General features: G+C 38.2%; 1 protein-coding gene across 1 annotated transcript in view; it reads left to right on the top strand.

Moving 5' to 3' along the window:
• Nucleotides 1-12766, top strand: part of ZBTB20 (zinc finger and BTB domain containing 20) — a 53600-nt gene extending 40834 nt beyond the window's left edge. Inside the window, exon 3 of the mRNA XM_027865990.1 lies at nucleotides 12281-12766. Coding sequence (XP_027721791.1) covers nucleotides 12281-12702 — 422 coding nt within the window. The 3' untranslated portion in view covers nucleotides 12703-12766. The remainder of the gene's footprint in view (nucleotides 1-12280) is intronic.
• Nucleotides 12767-19632: the final 6866 nt, after the last annotated feature.

Here is a 19632-nt window from a genome sequence, read left to right as displayed (position 1 = left end):
GAATAATAATTACCTCCCTCAAAAGAATAGAAAGAAATAGGAAGAAGCAGCAGCATCCCATTCATTCTGGAATTACTTATAGGGAGAGATTGAAATGGGATGGTGTAAATGGCCTGTCAGCTGTTTTGCCTTACTATAAGAGTTCATTATCTTAATTTAAAAAAAAAGAAGGAAACTCTTCATCTAAATCTTCAAAAGCCAAAATGGAAAGGATACATCTAGGTTCCCTTGTCATGCCTCAACTGTAACACACATCAGAGTTCTCTCTACTCCCCTGAAAAAGTCAATCAGTAAACATTTATTAAATGCTTACTGTGTGCCAGGCACTATTATGTTAAGTGCTGGGAGTACAGAGAAAGGTAAAAAACAGTGGCTGCTTTCAAAGAGTTCAGAATATAATAGGGAGGAGTAAAGGGGATAGGATCCCATCACTCTAAAGAAACCCAGAAGGAGTGACCAAAAAACCTAAGACATCCAATATCTGCTATGAAAAGGTTACAAAAAAGCAATGAAGCTAATTCTGTATGTGGCTTATAGAGATGATAATAACATATTGTATATCTTTTCTTCTGTTCCGAAGCCTTTTGGAGTTTCTTGGTTCCTCAAGCTTATGTGACACGATTAAAATAACTGGAAGGCATCTACTCAGTGGTGAAAAATCTCTGCAATTTTTGACTGATTATATTAGTTCTTCAGGAACTAATAAATAATTATTATTATATAATTATTATGTATATGTATAAAATTATATAATATATAATATATATAATATATATAATATAATTAGTTCTTCAGGAACTAAGCCTGGGCTTCCTTTATAACCCAGAATTTTTTTCCTCCTTCTTCTTTTGATATATTTTTATGTTTATTGAGTATCTTCCTAGAAAAGAAAAGAAAATCCTTTACCTAGCCACACTCCATCCATTAGCAGACCATAGTAAGAATCTACTTACTCCCTATAGGCATTTTTCAAGCTCACTTGCACTTGGCCAGAAAAACCAAGAGTGTAAATAAATCAGAATCACAAGAAGTTGTTTGGAGATGAGAGATTCAGAGAAGAATCAAAAATAACACAAATTATCCTATCATCCCAACACATTAGGATGACCCAATTTTTTCCACTTTTTCCAGAAAACTGGTGTCACCACTAAAAGAAGAACAGTGTAAACAATCGAGAAAGAAAATTAAGGGTCTTTTTCTTCTCAAAGACAATGTGCCTTCATGAGGGTATTTTTTTCCTTTCTTGTCTTCTCCCATACTTCCTCTCCTCCTATCATTCCCAGACATTTCTGGAGATTTTATATTAGAATTGAAGACTCAGTACTTGCTGTACTTCAGCTTGCAATCTGTACTATACTATACTGGCAGTCTATACCAGATATGGGCCAAAGGAGGAATAACAACTAATCTAAGAAAAAAAGGCATCTTTTTTTTCTGCCACTGTTATCAACATATCGCTTTAAGTCATACATCCCTAGCTGGATCCAAAAAGATAGGAGGGATAAGGATTGATAGGAACAAATTGTCCAGGTCTCCCACAGAAATGTCAGAGATACAAATTAGCAAAGCATAGAGTCTCACTTGAGTATATGTTACTGTAATCCCAACTTTAAGAATACCAAATCTCAGGCATTATGCCTATCAAGCCAACAGAAGAGGAAATGAGCATCAAAAAGACATATAAAAACTTAATCACACAAGCCAAAGTAAAGAATCACAGAATTTAAGAGTTGGAAAGGTCCCCAGTTACCATTTAGTCCAACCTGTACCCAAACAAGAATCCTTATATAAGATGTCTGATAAGTGATCATTCACCCTTTCCTTAAAAGCCTCCATTGAAGAAAGACCACTATTTCTGAGACAGCACATTCATTCCTTTTGGGGATCGTTCTAATTGTAAGGCTTAATGTAAAGGAAAAACTTAATTTAATATAACATATAGGGTAAATCCTGAATCTTATCTCAATTTGAAAAGGGCTCTAAAATCAATATTTTCTTTTGACTGCAGCCCTGAATCTGATAAAGTTTATAATTTGGATGACACATGTGTCCCATTCATACACTTCTGAGATTATGGGTTTACCCTCTCCATGAAAGTTCATGACATGATAACTATCACCTTAGGACACATAATTCTCCTTTGGATACACAGCCTTTCAGACTACCCTGGTATATGTGTCACAAGGGCAAGCCAGAAGGAAGGACTGGTCCCCATCTAATCTCAGTTTTTCAAAGTGGTAGCCATACAGATTCATACACCTCTCCAATAAAGAGTCTCCAAAAATTGGCATCCAATGTTGTCATTTAACTGAAGTGTGTATATCACCGTTCCTTGTGTGGTACTAAGCTCAGTTGTCCTCTTAACTTGATTTTAGCCTCAAAAATTCCGAGAGAGGATTAGGTTGGAACTAGAGAAGTCAGCTAGGTGGTGCTAGGCTAGACCTGGAGTCAGGAACACTCATCTTTGTGAGTTCAAATCCAGCCTGAGACAATTACTAGCTCTGTGACCCTGGGTAAGTCACTTAAACCTGTTTGCTTCAGTTTGCTCACAAATGAGTTGGAGAAGGAAATGGCAAATACTCCAGTATCTTTACCAAGAAAACCCCAAAAAGGGGTCATGAAGAGTCGGACTTGACTGAAAATGACTGAACAATAACAAGAAGAGAAATCAGAGTGGGTCCATAGTCAAAATTCACCTCAAACTTTTGGCCAAGACCATAAATGGTGATGAAACTCCTTATAGAATTCAGATTATCTTTTTTCTGTCACAAAGGCTTATATTTTTACTAAAATGCAGAGTTCACAGAGAGACACCATCATGAGACTTAAGCCTTGCACACTGGCCCAGACCACTTACACAGTAGTGTCGAGTGGGATCTCTAATGATAATTTTCTTTTCCCTGCCCCATTTAAACCAAACCCAAATAGCGTTGCCACATTTTTAAAAAAGAAGAAGAAAAGTGAGCCATTTAGGTATTTGTTTTTAATGCTCAGAGAAGAACTGAAAAAGACCAGAAAGAATCACAGACAAGCAGGACAACTTTGAAAGTTATGTGTATAATTTATTATATGCTTTTTTAAAAAAACACGCACTATATAATAGAGATTTACAGTTTCATGCTGAGGTTTCTTATTCAGTTCAATTAAAAATTAAATATCTTGAGATTAAAATTTTTTTTTCAAAGATTCAGTGGTCAGCTTACATGTTCTCATTTTATTGCGAGGCTTGCCTTCCCAAAATCTCCATGTAGAAAACTAGAAAACAGAGAAAAATAAAGAAAACAAAATTATTTATATCCATTTAATATTCGTGTTGTCCATTGAAAAGAGAATTAGATGTAGACCCAGAAGGCCTGAATTCAAGTCTTTGCTCTGCTTCTTGATAACCTGTGTGAACTTGACAAGCCTTGTCACCTCCCTAATCCTGTTTTCTCATCCGACAACGTGAGGATCAAATTAGTCTCTGAGCTCTAAGTCTATCCTCTTGTAAATACAAAATTATTTGGACTAGTCACTTAACTGACCAAGCATCCGTTTCCTTCTATGCAAGGTGAAGCATTGAACTTCATGGCCAAGGTCCCTTTCTAGTTCTGAGATCCCTGCAGCATTCACATGTACCTCCTGGTATTGTAGTTACTTGTATATATATCTTATCTCTTCAACTGGAATTTAAGTTCCCTGAGGGAAAGAATTGGAATTAATACCTCTTTGTATCCCTCAGAGCACTTGTTTCTTGAACAGAGAAAGGACCCAATAAATATTTGTTAATAGGAAAGAAAGGAGGAAGGAGGGAAAGGGGACCACATGCTCCATTGATGCGGTTCATTCACTTCCAAAGAAGTGAGACATTTCCTCCTTCAGAGTCATATGTATGTTCAGTGTAGGCTAGAACCAGTTAAGAGTAACATATGCCTTGCATATTTGTATATACAAAGATGCATATTTGTATATTCCAAGGAGCTAAACATATTTTAGATACTTCATCTCATTAGCTCCTTACCTAGCTGTGTAATTGGGAAATAACAAGTAATGGTAAGTGATACGTTGCAATTCAAGACGGATGTAACTCTGCCACCAAATCTTTTCAGGTGAATCCTCATAGTGTCAGTTTGGGGAAAAATTTAAATTTTAGTGACAACCTAAGCCTCAAAATGCACGAATGCTATGAAGATGTTGATATACTTAACAGTGGGGATTTAGCTAAAGACATCATATGTAAATCCATTACATTCACCATTCCTTTTATAGCTTGTGCTTTTTTCAACTAGAGAACATATTACACAGGTATCCGTATTGCCACTGTTTTCTTGATGAACGAAAGAATGTATTTGTAAGGAATAGAATTTTTACTTTCCTTGCCATCTATAACATCACTAACCAGATGGTAAGACACTCACCTGTGGAAAGCCCCAATTCCATGTAACAGAGAAGGACAGTCTATCGTGAGAGCTTAAGATCATAGACTTAGCATTGGAGGGGACCCTAGAGGCCATCTGGTCCAGCTTTCTTGTTTTACAGATGAGGAAACTAAGGCTCAGAGAGGTTAAATGACTTGCTCGAGGACACAGAGGTAGCACCTGAGGCAGGATTTGAACCTGGGTCCCCTGACCAAATGTTAGAGTAGCATTTTCCTAATGTTCTTTCATGTCTAGCTGGAGCTCTCCTCCTCCAATTAGCTTAAACTTCCTTATCCATGTTCCAAAACCGAAAATGCAGAGAGGTAAAAATACAGACGAGGGCAAAGCTAGTTTGGCTTTTGATGTTGATAGAACTTGTTATTCTTGAATCATTTCAGTCATGTACAACTCTTCATGACCCCATTTTTGGCAGAGATACTAGAGTTGTTTACCATTATTTTTCCAGCTCATTTTAAATATGAAGAAACTGAGGCAAATAGGGTTAAGTGACTTACTTAGGGTCACACAGCTAGTAAGTGTCTGAGGCCAAATTTGAACTCATGAAAATGAGTCTTCCTGACTCCAGGGCCTGGCCCTCTATCCGTCGCACCACCAAGCCTGCACATTTCCCAGGCTTCCATAAGGCGAAGTACCTGCCATAGGGCAATACTGATCTGATATTTTTTAAAATATAAATATTAAATATTTAATAATTATCATTTAATGAATTATTTAATAATTTAATAATTAAAATATAAGTATATAAATAAAATATAAATATTAAAAGAGCTAGAACTGGAGGCAAAGGTTTGAGTCTATTTGTTTGTTTTTCCTGAATTGCTGTCTCTTCCTAATGAGATCACGAAACACTAATGAATCAATGTTTTTAAAAAGATATTCCTAAAAAATAAAATAAAATAAAAAGACATTCCTACTATTGATAACCATCATATTGGTCTGAATATAGGTTGTACCCCTAAAATAAGATCTTTTTGACAAGAAAAGAATATGGCAGATATACACTGAAAAATAACAGCAATTATAGGCTGCACTCAAGTTTTATAAAATATAAATGGGGGAGTGGAATAAAGCCTATATTCAGACCAAAAGAATATTTATAATAGAAACAAGCCTTTTTTTTTCATCTGCTTAAGTGATCATTTTGCCTGTTGGTCCAAGAAGCTTTGATGGCTCAGCAATAAGGTCTATTAATAACTTCTTAACTATTTCAGTGGATCTATGGCCTTATTAATGTGCATACTTCCTCCACCAGTGCAAAAGATAACCCTGCCACACTTTGTGATTTCATGCCATTCTTTCCATCTCCCTCTGAAAATTTTCCATGGAGCCTCCACCAAACTTCCAGGAGGTACTTGCTCTCTTCTTTTCTTATCTCCAGGGTGGTATTGTAGGATTCAGACTTTCCATATGTGATTCTCACTGTCAGAACTTCATTATAATAGTGGTGTAATAAGACAGTGCTTCAAAGACTTATGATTTCATCAGCATGGGTCCTGCTTCTATCATAGCTGTGGCTAAAAAATTCACTCTTCTGCAGCCAAACTGACGATGAGCCTCTCTTCCCTTTGCTGGGCTGGTCCTCAGGTGAAATACATTCATTTTATTGCTGGATCTATATTCAAAAGTTCTCTGTCTTGGTAAAAACCTGATAGGTTTTACATTTCAATGACCTTTGAGAACTCAGGGATACCTCCATACCACATTATGGAATCAGAGATGGGCTTTGGTTGTGGAATAATATAATTATATAAATAATGGTGTCATTATATTATAATAATCATTATAATATGGTAGTAATATAATAAAAATGCTATAATTCCCTTCATGAACATGCCATCTTTGTGGCAGGTGGGTGGCACCACTGATAGAGCCAGAAAGACCTGAGTTCAGATGTGACCTCATGTACTTACTAGATGAGTGAATACCCTGGGCAAGTCACCTAACCTTTGTTTGCTTTGGCTTTCTCAACTATAAACTGGGAATAATAATAGCATCTACTTGACAAGGTTGTTTTGAGATCAAATTTGTAAAGCACTTAGCACAGTGCCTGGCACACAGTAAGTGCTTAATATGTGCTTCTTTCCTTCCATACATTACACTGTCAACTGTTTGACTATTAAGTTGTAGAACCAGCATAGAAAATAGCATATTAAAGGTGAATGGACTTTAAATTGATCTAATTCATTCTCCTCTTTCCCTTCCCCTCTCCCCTCATCTTACAGTTAAGGACGCTGAGATCCAGAGGAAGAATGTAGGAATTTTGTGCAACAAAAGTAGTTAGTTATAAAAATGTAAATAGGAGGAGAGAGATTAACCTTCCGTTTAGGACTCTTGTGTCCCCAAATCCCAAGTCTTGTTTTAGCCCTGGCCTAAAGCCGTTGAGGAGGCATGCGTGGTGTTATACAAATCACAAAGTAATGCCTTGCATTTGTGAAGTACATTTGGCAGACTAGTAGAAAGGGCAAGAAAAGAGTGGCATGAAGTTCAGAAATTGGGAAAGAGACCTGGATTTTTACCTTGGTGCTAATATTAACTTACTTGGTGACCTTGTAAGACTTCTCTTCCCATCATTTAAATAGAGATAGTAGTGTCTGGAGCAGAGGTATCAAAGGGTCCACAATACTTGCAGGGCAGCCTGAACCAGATTAAAATGTAATTGGCAAATGTTTAACAAAATAAATAAAACTAAAATAAAACATAGATAGCATTCATTACAGTTTAAAACTAAGTCAATATGCAGCCCAGCAGAGATCCTCATATATGGATTAGTGGTCCCCATTTCTATGAGTTTGATACTACCAGTTTAAACAACTGGCCTTCCAGAATCAGAAAGGCCTGGATTCAAGGCTTATCTCTGACACTTATGGGCCATGTGACCCTTGGCAAGCCACTTAACTTTTCAGTGCTCCCAGGCTGTTGCATAAAAGGTGTTAATATAAATTAACAGAGTAAGTTCCTCGCCAGGAACCACTACACAGATAAAATTTCACCCCCTCCAAAAACAACCACCTCAACAAATATGGCTTATTAGAGCAGCGCTTCATAAACTGTTGGGTCCCACAGTTTCAGAAGCACTGAAGGGATCTTGAGTGGAAAAGTTTAAGAAGCCCTGCTTTAGAGAACTGTGAGAAAAAGATGAGATAAAATAGGTTAAGCTTACTGAGGTTCTTGGAAGAAAATTCTTAAATTCAAGGTATTTTAGTGTGAGTACTTGAAGTTAATGATGTTGATGATTTTCTTTCCTTTGTTTGGGGTTGGGGACACAAAAATGAAGCCTTTCCCACAAGAACAAACTAAGAGTCAGAAGTAGGTTCAGGATAGAGTACCAATACCTTGGTAGTTAGACATTGGGGACTATCCTTATAATTACTTGCCTCTCAAATTTTTAAGCACTTCATTAATGTAGACCATGATTGAAAGGCCATTAGCCTACCTGTACCCCCTACCCTGCTGAGTGTCTCTAAGATAATAGGCCCCTTTGGAGCTCAGAAGAGCTATATACAGTTCAGAGGCACCCGGCAATAGGTCCACAGTTGGTGCTAGACTTTTTCAGAGCTGAACTCGAGTCGTCATTATCTACATTTGGATTGTGGGCACATACCAGGGCCCACCTCCTGTGCTACTGCCCAGACAGCCCTGTGGCCACCTTTCCTGACTCATGGCATTCCGTGACTGGCTTTCTCCTCCTTTTCCCACCTGTCACCTTATAAAGCCTTAGTCTATTTCCATTCTCATTTAAGTTTCCATTACCTTAGTATGTAATAGATTCCAGCTTCCTCTACAGTACTCTTTACTAACCTCTTAATTGTCCCAGATTAACACAACAACCGGCCCTGGAGTAGAGGCCAGGAGACTGAAGGAGACTGTGATTATCCCAGGCATTCTCTTGGACAATCATGTGATGTACCTTAAGGGGCTTGTAGGAAACTCACCTAAAAGAAGTGTTGTTTGTTGAGTCCTGAACACTGAGCCCAGATATTCAGCATCTGGGTGTCATGATCATAAGTGGCTTTGAATTGGAGATTTTAGCCTATGGGAAGCAACAGCAGAAGCAGCTGAGCTAGGCAGTCTCCTCTTCTGTCTTTTAATGCAAAAACGTCTTTTATATGTCAATCAAACAGCATAATACTTTATAGCATCCTTTCTAGCTGTCTCACCATTGCTCATTGTTCCAAGATAAGGAATTGAAAAGTGGCTATTTGGAGGGTAAGGAATCAAAGAGAGTGGGGGATAGTGTCTAAATTCATCCCTCCCACCCTTCCAACTGCCTTCAAGCTCCTACTTTTTTTTTTCCTATTTGGGCTTTCCCACCTATAAGATTTAGATGCCTCTCTGGCTTTAAAGAAATGCACTAAGCATATGATTTGCTGTGCTGTATTATTCATGCAAATGTCCTTCTCCATTAGTATGCATAATTGAGAGTAAACTATATCATGAACTCTCAATTATTGTATCTGCATGTAGATTATCTACTTTGTGAATTATTTGAAGCAACTTTTTAATCCTAGGTTGGCTTTCTCCTAACCCAGATCACTTATTGACAGTTTTCTTCCACCAAGAAATATTAAAAAATCATATAAAAACATATAAAAAATCATATAACACCTTTTAAGGTCAAACCTGAATGTCTTTTACTTTTTGAATTATCCATACCTCTGCCTCCCTCCATCATGCCAAATATTTGATAGACGACTATTTTCAAAGTTTAGGTACTCAATTCTTTGAGCTTCATGAGTGTTTCAAATGTATTTTGTGGTTCTTTATAACAAAGCCAACTTATCATTTCTCCCATTTAGTCATACACCTAGAAAATCATTCTAGCTCCATTTTCACATTTCTCCATTATTTTGGACTACTGTTAGAAAAGTTCCACCCCCTCCATCCAAGTCTCTTATAGCTTTTTCAGGTAAATTTTTGTGAGGAGCCTGGACTTGTGATTTTCCTTGGCGTAGAAAACTCCTTCTGTCAGTGCAGATGGATACCTGAGGCCAGATTTGAACTTAGGTCTTCCTAACTCCAGGCCCAACCCTTTATCCACTGCACCACCGAGATGATCTTTGGTAGTTTTAGATAAAACATCTTGAGGAAAAGTAAAGCTGTCTCTTCCAAAAATACCTGCCTAGGTGGACATGGCTCAACCCTGCACTATCCCTAACTGTTTAAGCAAGAGATGGTGCTTAGTCACCAAGCTGAAAAAGCACTAAAGTTACTAGACTTTTTAAAGTTCTCAAGCCCACTGAATCTTTTTTAAGGATTTCTCTTAACTCTATTTCATTTTAGCTGGTAGAGTTCAGACTCATAAACAGGGGACAGGAGGAAAATAAATTTGTGGAGATAAAAAGATGAGAGGCCAAAACATTTAGCAATAGCTGAAGTAAAAAAATTAAAGGGTGGCTAAAATTGTTTAAAAATTGTTTGAATGAGTTCCACCTAGAAACCACCAAATATCTCCAAAAAACAATTACCTTTTTCTTAAAGAAATCTTTTATCTTTAAAAATTGTCATTTTTACAAAAATCCTCAAAATAATATAAGAAAGAATAGAGTTCAGCCAGGGAACTTATTCATTAAGAGTGCCTTAGAATATAGGCTGAATTTAAAAGTAAATGTCTTGCCTTTGATGTTTAGAATAGGTGGTGGAATTGTATTCCCAGAGGAGTTAATGAAAGATTCAAACATTTAGAAGAAATGCTGAAAGTTGTAAACTGGGTTATCTACTGTGAATATGCTCCCTGGATAACTATAGTTGGGAAGGATTGTGGACTAAATCATTCCACCCCCATCCAATAAACATTTCAGTGACCACTATATGCCAGGCACTGTGCTAAGCAATGGGGATACAGTTAATAAAAGCTGCCCACAGAAAGCTTACAAATCAAAAAAGGGAGACCACCTACAAAAAGGAGATATGGAGATGGATGGAGGGATGGAGAGGGAAACACCAAGGGCATCTTGTTGTATGGAGCTGAAACCAGGCAGAGCAGAAGAGGCAAAGTGAACTGAGTTGAGAGTCCAGTTTCTGCCCTTTATAAAGGAAGGAACTGAGAAGAATTTGATCCTCCCCATTTCAACCCTCTAAACAGAGAAGAGAAAAGACTGAGGGAGGTGGTGTCAGTAAGGCTTGAGTAGGAGTGAACTTAGAAGTGAGGAGCTTATCCTGGAGGGGCTGCTTGTTCCATGGAGTTAAAACCAGGCAGGGCAGTAGAGGCAAAGTAGAAGTCATTTAATATACCTTCTAGATAGAACATAACTGAAAACCAAGAAGTAAACCCCGACCCCTCTCCCCCCGCCCCAGAAGGGAGCCTATAAGCATCCAAAGTTCATGTAAAGCTCATATGCTTTACTCATTGAAAAGTGCACCAGACCCTTATTCTTAGGTGTAATTCTAACTTGCTTGGTTATTTGATTTCTAAGACCGAAAAAGATTAGAACGTCAGAATGGGAAGGGAAGAGGGGCCTCCTGATTGTAATAATGCTGACAGCTTTGAAAAGTGACATCCCCATGGCTTATTGGATAAGAGAGCTGGCCTCAGTCAGGAAGACCTGGGTTAGGATCTCGACTCTGTCATATACTGGCTGTGTGAGTCTTGGCAAATCAACCAATTAATCAACAAGTATTTATTAAGTGTCTGCTATGATAGATGCTGAAGATACAAGTGCAAAGAGTAAAAACAACCCCTGCCCACAAGGAGCTCACATTCTGATGATGGAAGACAGCAAGTACAGTTAAAAATATAGGTAGCATAAATATATGCAAATATACACATGGTTTATTTGACTACAAGGTGGTGTGGGAGGCAGGGTACTCAGCAGTTGAGGAGGGGATCTGGCAAGCTTTCAGGCAGATAAGAGTATTGAGCCTTGGCTTAAAGGGATAGAGGAACTCAGTGTGGGAGGGGAGGAGGGAGTGGAGTGCATTGTCTATTTGGCATTCAAGTTTCAGAGAAGGTTCTGATCTGCCAGGGCAGAGAAAGTTCCTCACCATTGAAATTGAAAGCCCAGTTTCAAACCCAACAAGACTAGAAGGCTAGCAGGGAGGGAAGAAAGAAGACACAAATTGCAGAAAACTGCAGCTGTTACATATCCAGGCAAACAGCCTACCTGAGAGCTAGGTACTCTGAGTCTCACTTGTATCACTCCCTGAAGCCTAAAAAAAAAAGTCATAAAAAAAAACCACCTGCCAATTTATGTTAAATTATTATCATTGTCTTTGTTAATAAGGCAGAGATGTGTATAATTCATTTTAGAAAGATTTCTGTCAGCACAGTCAAAATAATGTTTTGGTACTTAAGAAGGTGCCCATATCTATCTGGAAAATGTCAGGTATCCAAAGTGACTCTTTCTTTGAACACTTCAGATAGCCACACTTTTCCTCTGGACTTTTTCCCCTCTCCCTTATATTTAGTTTTTGAGTAAGTGTTTATGGAAATAACCCAGCTAAGTCTACTATATTGAAAATAAGTCCTCTTAAGAAATCTTCTCTTTAGTTTTTGTGTTGTTGTTGTTTCTTTTGTTTGTTTTTTTTTTTTTTTTAGCTATAGGTCAACCTTTGAAATCTATCTGCAAGAGGTTACCTTGTAGCTTTCAATTAAAGGAGATATTTGGGACAAGGAATTGTAAAATGCTAAACCTACCAGAAAATGAGTGCGTTTTAGCAAAAGCTTTCTCTGGACAGGAGGGGATCCGACCTTGCCAACTAAAGAATATCCTTAAACAAGCTAGATGGTTGTGTTTTTCTTTGGGGGGGGGGGGAAGAGGGGGGTAGAGTAAACTTTTTTTTATGGTTCTTTTCTCTCATTTTCTTCCTCTCCTGCTCTGTCTCGCTCTCTCTTGCTCGCTTGCTGTCTCTTCTCGAATGGACAGGTGAGAAGCCCCACCAATGCAGCATCTGTTGGCGTTCCTTCTCCTTAAAGGATTACCTTATCAAGCACATGGTGACACACACAGGCGTGAGGGCCTACCAGTGCAGTATCTGCAACAAGCGCTTCACCCAGAAGAGCTCCCTCAATGTCCACATGCGGCTCCACCGAGGGGAGAAGTCCTACGAGTGCTATATCTGCAAGAAGAAATTCTCCCACAAGACCCTGCTAGAGCGCCACGTGGCCCTGCACAGTGCCAGTAACGGCACCCCGCCCACTGGCACGGGTTCTGGTGCCAGAGCCGGCCCCACCGGGGTGGTGGCCTGCACGGAGGGGACCACTTATGTCTGCTCCGTCTGCCCAGCTAAGTTTGACCAAATCGAGCACTTCAACGACCACATGAGGATGCATGTGTCTGATGGATAAGTAGTATCTTTCTCTCTTTCTTACGAACAAAACAAAACAAAACAAAACAAACAAAAAAAAAAGCTATGGCACTAGAATTTAAGAAATGTTTTGGTTTCATTTTTACTTTTTTTGTTTTTGTTTTTGTTTTTGTTTCGTTTCATTTTCTACTACATGAAGAACTGTTTTTTGCCTGCTGGTACATTACATTTCCGGAGGCTGGGTGAATAATAGTTTTCCCAATCTCCCTTGGATGGTGGCCTTAAGGCCCGGTAGTGCTTCAGGAGGTCCACTGGTTGGATCTCTAGCTACTGGCCTCTAAATACAACCCTTCTTTACAAAAAATTTTTTAAAAAATTAAAAAAAATTTTTTTTCACTTGTGAAGAGCACTACAAAAAATATATATAACAAAATCTAAAAGGCCTACTGTCTTTAAGTACACCGCTTGCAGTGTTTCAGAGGACATTTTCATAATTCTGGCCGTTTGGACTTCACAGTATCCAGTTAAAACTGTGGAATATCACTTCTGGTTTTGAAACCCCAGAGAAAAGGCCCTGCTGGTTTCCACCCACCACATTGTCTGCTTTCACAAAAGGGCTGTGGGGGTGGGAAGGGAGTGTGGGTTGGGTGGTGTGGGAATCTCTACAGGGTGGGAAAGGCCGATTACAGGCTCTCCTCCTGGATTCTACTCCAGTCCACGATCCTTGGCCCTCCTCTCCATCCCCTCCTTTCAGCAGAAGCCAGGAAGACTTGGACAGCCAACAAGCACCAGTGGCTATCGTATTTATTCTGTGTGTCTTCTTCGCTGAGCCAGGGCCTCAGCACAATCAAAAGGGACTTTCATGAAAGGCAGGAATACAAATAAAACAAAGATATCAGAGGTTTGCACCTATGGTTCTAGGTACAAGAGAAGGATTATTTCCCACAATCTTTGCAAAAAAAAAAAAAAGTGTCAGGATATATTCTTGTGGAGGAGGAAAAGAAAGAAATGGAGGGAGGGGGAATAATAACAGAGTTCTTGAGACTTTTTTAATTCAAAGTTTTATAGAGGGGCAAAAGTGACGTTTACCAGATAGAATGCTGATTTTTTTAATATATTTACAACAGTATTTGTGTAAAAAAGAAAACAAAAAAAAGTGAGATTGTTAAAAGTAATTTGGGTTGTTTTTTTTTTTCATTTTGGTTTTGCATACACTGCCACTAATCCCTTCTCTTTTATTTCTCATATTATAAATATATATATATATAATTTTTTTTCTTTTTTTTTGTAAATCAAGACTGTTAGGGTTAGCTAAACTGCTTCTGGATAGAAAGGAAAAAAGGCAACTAAAGATATTTGAAAGACAGTGAGGAAGGATTTTTTTTTCATCTTTTTAAAAAAAATTTTTCTTCATTTATATTATTTTAAGTATTGCCTGGGTTGATGAGGGCCCTTTGTGGCCAGCTGCCCCTGCTGTTATTTGAACTGCTGCTTTGTATGTTGATGTGTAATTCTCCTTTGACTTACAGCAAACTAAAGATGCTCCACTGTTTTGTTTTGTTTTGTTTTGTTTTCAATTGTTCCATCTAGAATTCTTTTCTTTTCTGGAAAGGGAGTTCATTTGTTCAGAAAGACTTCTTCAAAAGTTCACTGAGATTTTGTCATTCTAGAGATTCTGGTCATTTTTCCTCTTTTCCTTTATTAGACTGGGATGGTTTGGAGGACTTAAACATTAGAAATTTCTTCTGTTTCTTTCTTTTTTTTTTTTTCTTGGTGGTCATCTGGGAGAAGTTCACAGTCTTCTCCTATCTCATCCCTTTTCCAGAGATCTCATCCCTATTGAGAGGTAGCTTATGAAAGCATTACTGGAAGAACCCTGTCCCACACTGAGAAGCATCAATGCCAAAATGACCTTTCTCCCCTCTAAATGTCACTATTTCATTATTCCCACTAATCTAGGCTGTCAAACAAAAAAAAAATCACAATCTAAATGCTGTTGTCTTTCCTAAGACCCAGCTCTTTGGGAGTAATCCAGGAAGACTGTGGAAACTTTCTCCCATCCACGATGCTGAATGATTTCCATTCAGTTGCATAGCACCATATACCACTTTTTACTTCTAGCTAGGATTTCTTTCCTCTCTGCTTAGAGAAATTTTGTGGTAGAGGTTTCCCATTTGTGAATCATTATAATGAAGGAATTTCAATTCAAACATAGTAATCTTTAAACTAAACTGAAACTTTCAAGTGGTTCCATTGCTGGGCATGATAGAGCATCCTTATGGAAAAGTAGGCCTTTAGGCAAAGTAGAAGCACTAAACCAAATTATGCAGAGGCAGAGCAAGAGAGTCTTCATAGGGCCTTAGAGTTTCAAAACCTCTTTGTATTTTCATTCAGCTTTCCTTCAAGTTTTCATGCCCAAATACTTTATTTACAAAAATTCTGTAACCTACCTAAGAAAAATCTTACGAAAAGCAATTCTATAATGGCTAAATTAATTTTATTTATACATTTTTAGCATTTGGTACCCTGGATGTTTCCCCCAAAGGTGTTTCTTGGAGCACCTGCAGCATGAATGACATCCATTCCAACTCTGCAGTCTTTATAAATTCAGTGGGCAGTTTGCTTAAGGCATGACTGTAGACTTGGGTCCCCATTGGTCCTTATAAGGTGGACCACTGTCAAGAACATGTAAAATTCCACTCTATTTAAATAATAATGGAAACTGCCTCAGACTTTGTCAGGAAGGAAATGTCTCTATTTAATCAATAATTAAAAATGTCATTTTAACATATGACCCTTTATATTTTTTGCCTACTGCCAGTAGAGGGAATGTAAGCTAAATAATAAATTATGTTGATATTTTGAAGAATCATTTAGACCATGAGATTAAAAGAAAGACTGATAGATTAAGAAAGTATAATACCTAGAAGAGAAGGGGCCATGAAGTTACTCAGCACAGGTTATAAACAAAAGTATGCAAAAAGGTCTCTTTAAACATTTGCATGGCATTTGATAATGGCCTGTTTAAAACAGGGCCTCTACTCTAATCACAATGATGAATATAGAAACAACATTCTCTCCTGTAGAGAACTACCTGGTTTATGAGGTAGTTTCAGGCCGTGATTCAACACTCAGCTTCCCAAATTGAAAGAAAACCCCATTGACGACTAATTTGCCATATTATAAAGTTAATAATGAAGGAATTATGAAGTTAAGCAGATAGTTCAAAATGTACCTAGAGTTTCTGCTCAGGCTTGAAGTCCCAAATGTTCAAGCCTTCCCCATCTCTTATTTAAAAAAGGAATAAACCAGAAGATGCCCTCAGAGTTCTCAGTGGGGTGATACCCCATAGGCCATGGCTGTTCAGGGGATCAGTTGGTAGGTAGGAGGCAGTGCACCATCTTTATACTTTTGCAGATGTAGGTTCCTAGCGAACATCTTCTCCTCCAAAACTTCTCCTATTCTACACTAACCAGTGCCCTCCCCGTGAAAGAGGGGGCGTATACTTGAACAGCAGATTTTTGTTTATCGGGAAGATAAAGGATACTTCGGGTACAGTACCTTATTGAACTAACCTCTTAAATAAGCTGCCTTCCAAATGGATTCAGATTATAAAAAACCAAACATTCTGCACCCAGTGTAAAAAGGATGAAACTGCTTGTGGTTAGAGGCAATCCTGAACTTTTAAAACAACGTCAGAGTTGGGGAGAGAGGAAGACTCTGCAGCACGAGCAAAAAACCTGATGAGGAAAGGCCTTTTTAGTTCTTTAATTTCATTCCAAACAACTAACCTTCTTGTCTTAGTGTTTCACATCCATCTATGGACTATGAAGTACCAGGGACCTTTTGGTTTTTTCCTTAGCCAGTAAAATCAAGAACTTACTTGGGACTGAATCCCACAGATTAAGGTTCCTTTTGATCGGGTCCAGAAAGCCGGAGCCTATGTGGGAAGAAAAACCATACTTTCTTTTTTCTCTTCTTTTCTTTTCCTTTTTTTTAATGATTGAATCTGGCAATAGCTAAATTCTCCCAGCAAGAAAAAGAGGGTGATAAATGTGTTTAGTAAAGATTGACACTTCCAATCACTGCAAACAAAGCTGGCTCATCAAAATAACACTGCATCATTTCCTTTACAAATAATTGCTAATATTTAGATAAACACACCCCAAATAGTCCAAAATGTATAGTCCAAACATGTATAGGAGTATCTTTACTAGGAAAGAGAACTTGAAAAGGGATTTAATACAAATCTACATATGAGGAAGAATTTATGGAATGAACCTGAAGGCACCTTAAGTAGAATCAAATGCCTATTGAAATGACTACTAACTTTTTTTCCTATTTATTTTAACTAAATTTGAAACTTTGGGCCCTATAACTTCTTTCCTTCTTCAGCATGGCCTCTTAAGTATATATATTTGTATATATGCAACTAAAAGACCATCTTTTCTCTTTCTCCCCATGTTAGCACCACAGCAGCTCCCTCCCTGTTCTATAAGATTTGGGGCTTGAATGATTTACACAATTTAAAAGTTACCAGTATTTTATTTCTAATCGTTCCTTGAGGGCAAAGAATAAATCCTTTCCTAGGTACTGGAAATGTGGTGATGCCATAAGAAATCTTTGACAGGCCTGTACATGAGTTTTACATACTAATGCCTCTATCTATTTGCACTGCAATCTGACCAGCCTCTCCTACCAAATGCCCTCAGCCCCCCTCCCTTATCCCACAATCTATGGTCTCCCTTCTCTGGGAAGAAATGAAGCCTGCCCTACCTACCCTTAACAAACTCCTTCATGTTCCTGAGCAACCATCGTAATGGTCAATGTGGCTACTCATTAAAGGCTTCTTCATAATGTTTCCAGCCCCTGATTTAAGAAAGAAAGATTCTCTGCCCAGGATTTCAATCTAGATGATCACTGCCTGCCCAAGTCTTTCCCTTTACTATTTTAAAGATTATAAAAGAGATGGAATTCTGTATAGAAGGTACCAAATCACTTCCTCTATATATACCCAAAGCAGATAGCAACAAAATAATGTTGCTCTAGCTTATTGTACAGGAATCCATTTGGAATGTAGTGAGAATAGGGAGACCAAGGAGGCCTATTTTCTGGTGGAGATCTGGCTCATAAGCGAAATTTTGTAATAGATTTTTTTAGAGTTAGCAACAAGTTGAGAAATGGGGTGATGGAAGAGGGATTAAAGAGGTCTCAAAATGTAGGCAACATCCAGAAATAATTCAACCTTTTATTCTGTAGAGGCCAAAAAGAAAGACACAGAAAGTACTGGGAAGTTTGGCACAAAGTCCTTACAAAGATCTCTTGGCATTTCCAGATGTTGTAGATTTTTATTAGGTGTCTTCTGGCTCTGAAAAGCCACGTTACTCACCTGAAAAGAATTGTACTTAAAGGAGGAGGTAAGGGAATAAGACAGAGGAACAGACCCAGGACATACATTCAGATGGAACTTTAAAGAGGGTAGTAAAGAAATTGAAAGTAAACCTAATCTCCAAAGCTCTGAACTGGTCCCCTGAGTTTACCAGTTGTTGCAGCAGCAAATCCTATATGGCTAGACATCTCTCTGGAAATATAGCCACCTCCTCTTCTTCTTTCTTCAGTTTCTTTAAAGAAAATGGCTGTTTTTTCCTGGTTCCCAGGAAAACAGTTTTATTTGGTGCATGCTTTCAAAAGCCAATCTCCACCCTGGTGCTTAGGCAAGAAAGAGGATATAATCCTGACTGGTAATAGCACTGTTCAAGAGTTCAGGGCATGTTGAGATTCCCAAGTATAGATGTGCCAGTTCTGACGTTGCCTGTATCTCCACAAGTAAGTGAAAGCTTTAGCAACTCAGCACTCATACAAACGCTGTCCATAAAAAATATGACTTACCCAAAGCATGGTTTCTAATCACTGGATGGTAAAATGAGTTTGTTTGTTTTTAAGATCTCAGAAGAAATGTTTTAGTTTGAAAATGAACATCATATCCATTTCTAGAAGTCGGATTGTATCTCTATCTGCCCATGTGCAACAACAGCAGGTACTAGAGCTTGGGTTTTTGTAGTGGATTACTCTGTTTTTGTTCATTTGTTACAGTAGCAGGGCCATTGCCAATGATTTCATTATGAGGGCTTTCCTTTCCTGAGTGAGATCACTTTGTACTCAGATGGAGGAATAGCATAGCACTGGATTCAACTAAATAGAACCTATACCCTTACCCAATGAAATGTTCTTCCATGCCAGAGGTTTCTTTAGCATCCCTGAGTTGTTATAAAAGATAGCTGTTTTGATTCTGAAGCCCAGGTTGAAGTGACTTTGATTAGAATGTCTTCTCAAAAAACTGACGCACCATAGGATTGTTGCCTTAAGCCAGCAAGTCCTGTGATAGGGAACTGAAGATAGAAGTTGGGAACTGTTTGGGGTGAGGTCAAAGGAGGGAGTTAGCATTTGTTTCTTTTTAACCTTTCGTTATTATAAAATATCATTATTTTGGAACATAAGACTAATGGGGCAGCCTAGAGGGTGAAGAAATGCACAAAAGGCAAAAAACTGCTAAGGTTATCAAGCCTGCAGGAAGTAATTGTAATCGCTCTGCAAATGCTGGTTTGGGGAAGAATTCATCTCACCTATGTCAGTGATGATAGTGCAGGTTCAATATAGAAAAAAAGTTTGGTTGGTGGTCTGAATATTAGTTCTTTATAAGGATTGGAGGAGGGTCCATCTGTTCTGTGTCAATGATAATGCAGGTTCAAGGTAGAAAAAGTCTGGGAGTTGATCTGAATATTATCTCTATGAAGCAAAAATCAAAACATGCCTCTCAAAAGCCAACTTTGTTCAGCGCTTCTTTCAAAAAGAAATAAATCCTAATAAAAAGCTGCAGTGTCCCATGCAGCATGTAATTTTAAACATTGCCCATCTCATTTTTGGTGCTCCTCAAACTTTAAGCAGTGACTGTTTTAGAAGCAAAAACCCA

Source organism: Vombatus ursinus, unplaced genomic scaffold, assembly GCF_900497805.2.
Source record: "Vombatus ursinus unplaced genomic scaffold, bare-nosed wombat genome assembly UNPS02001419.1, whole genome shotgun sequence".
Taxonomy (NCBI): domain Eukaryota; kingdom Metazoa; phylum Chordata; class Mammalia; order Diprotodontia; family Vombatidae; genus Vombatus; species Vombatus ursinus.
Note: the sequence above shows the minus strand (reverse complement) of the source record. Positions and strands in the feature narration are given on the sequence as shown.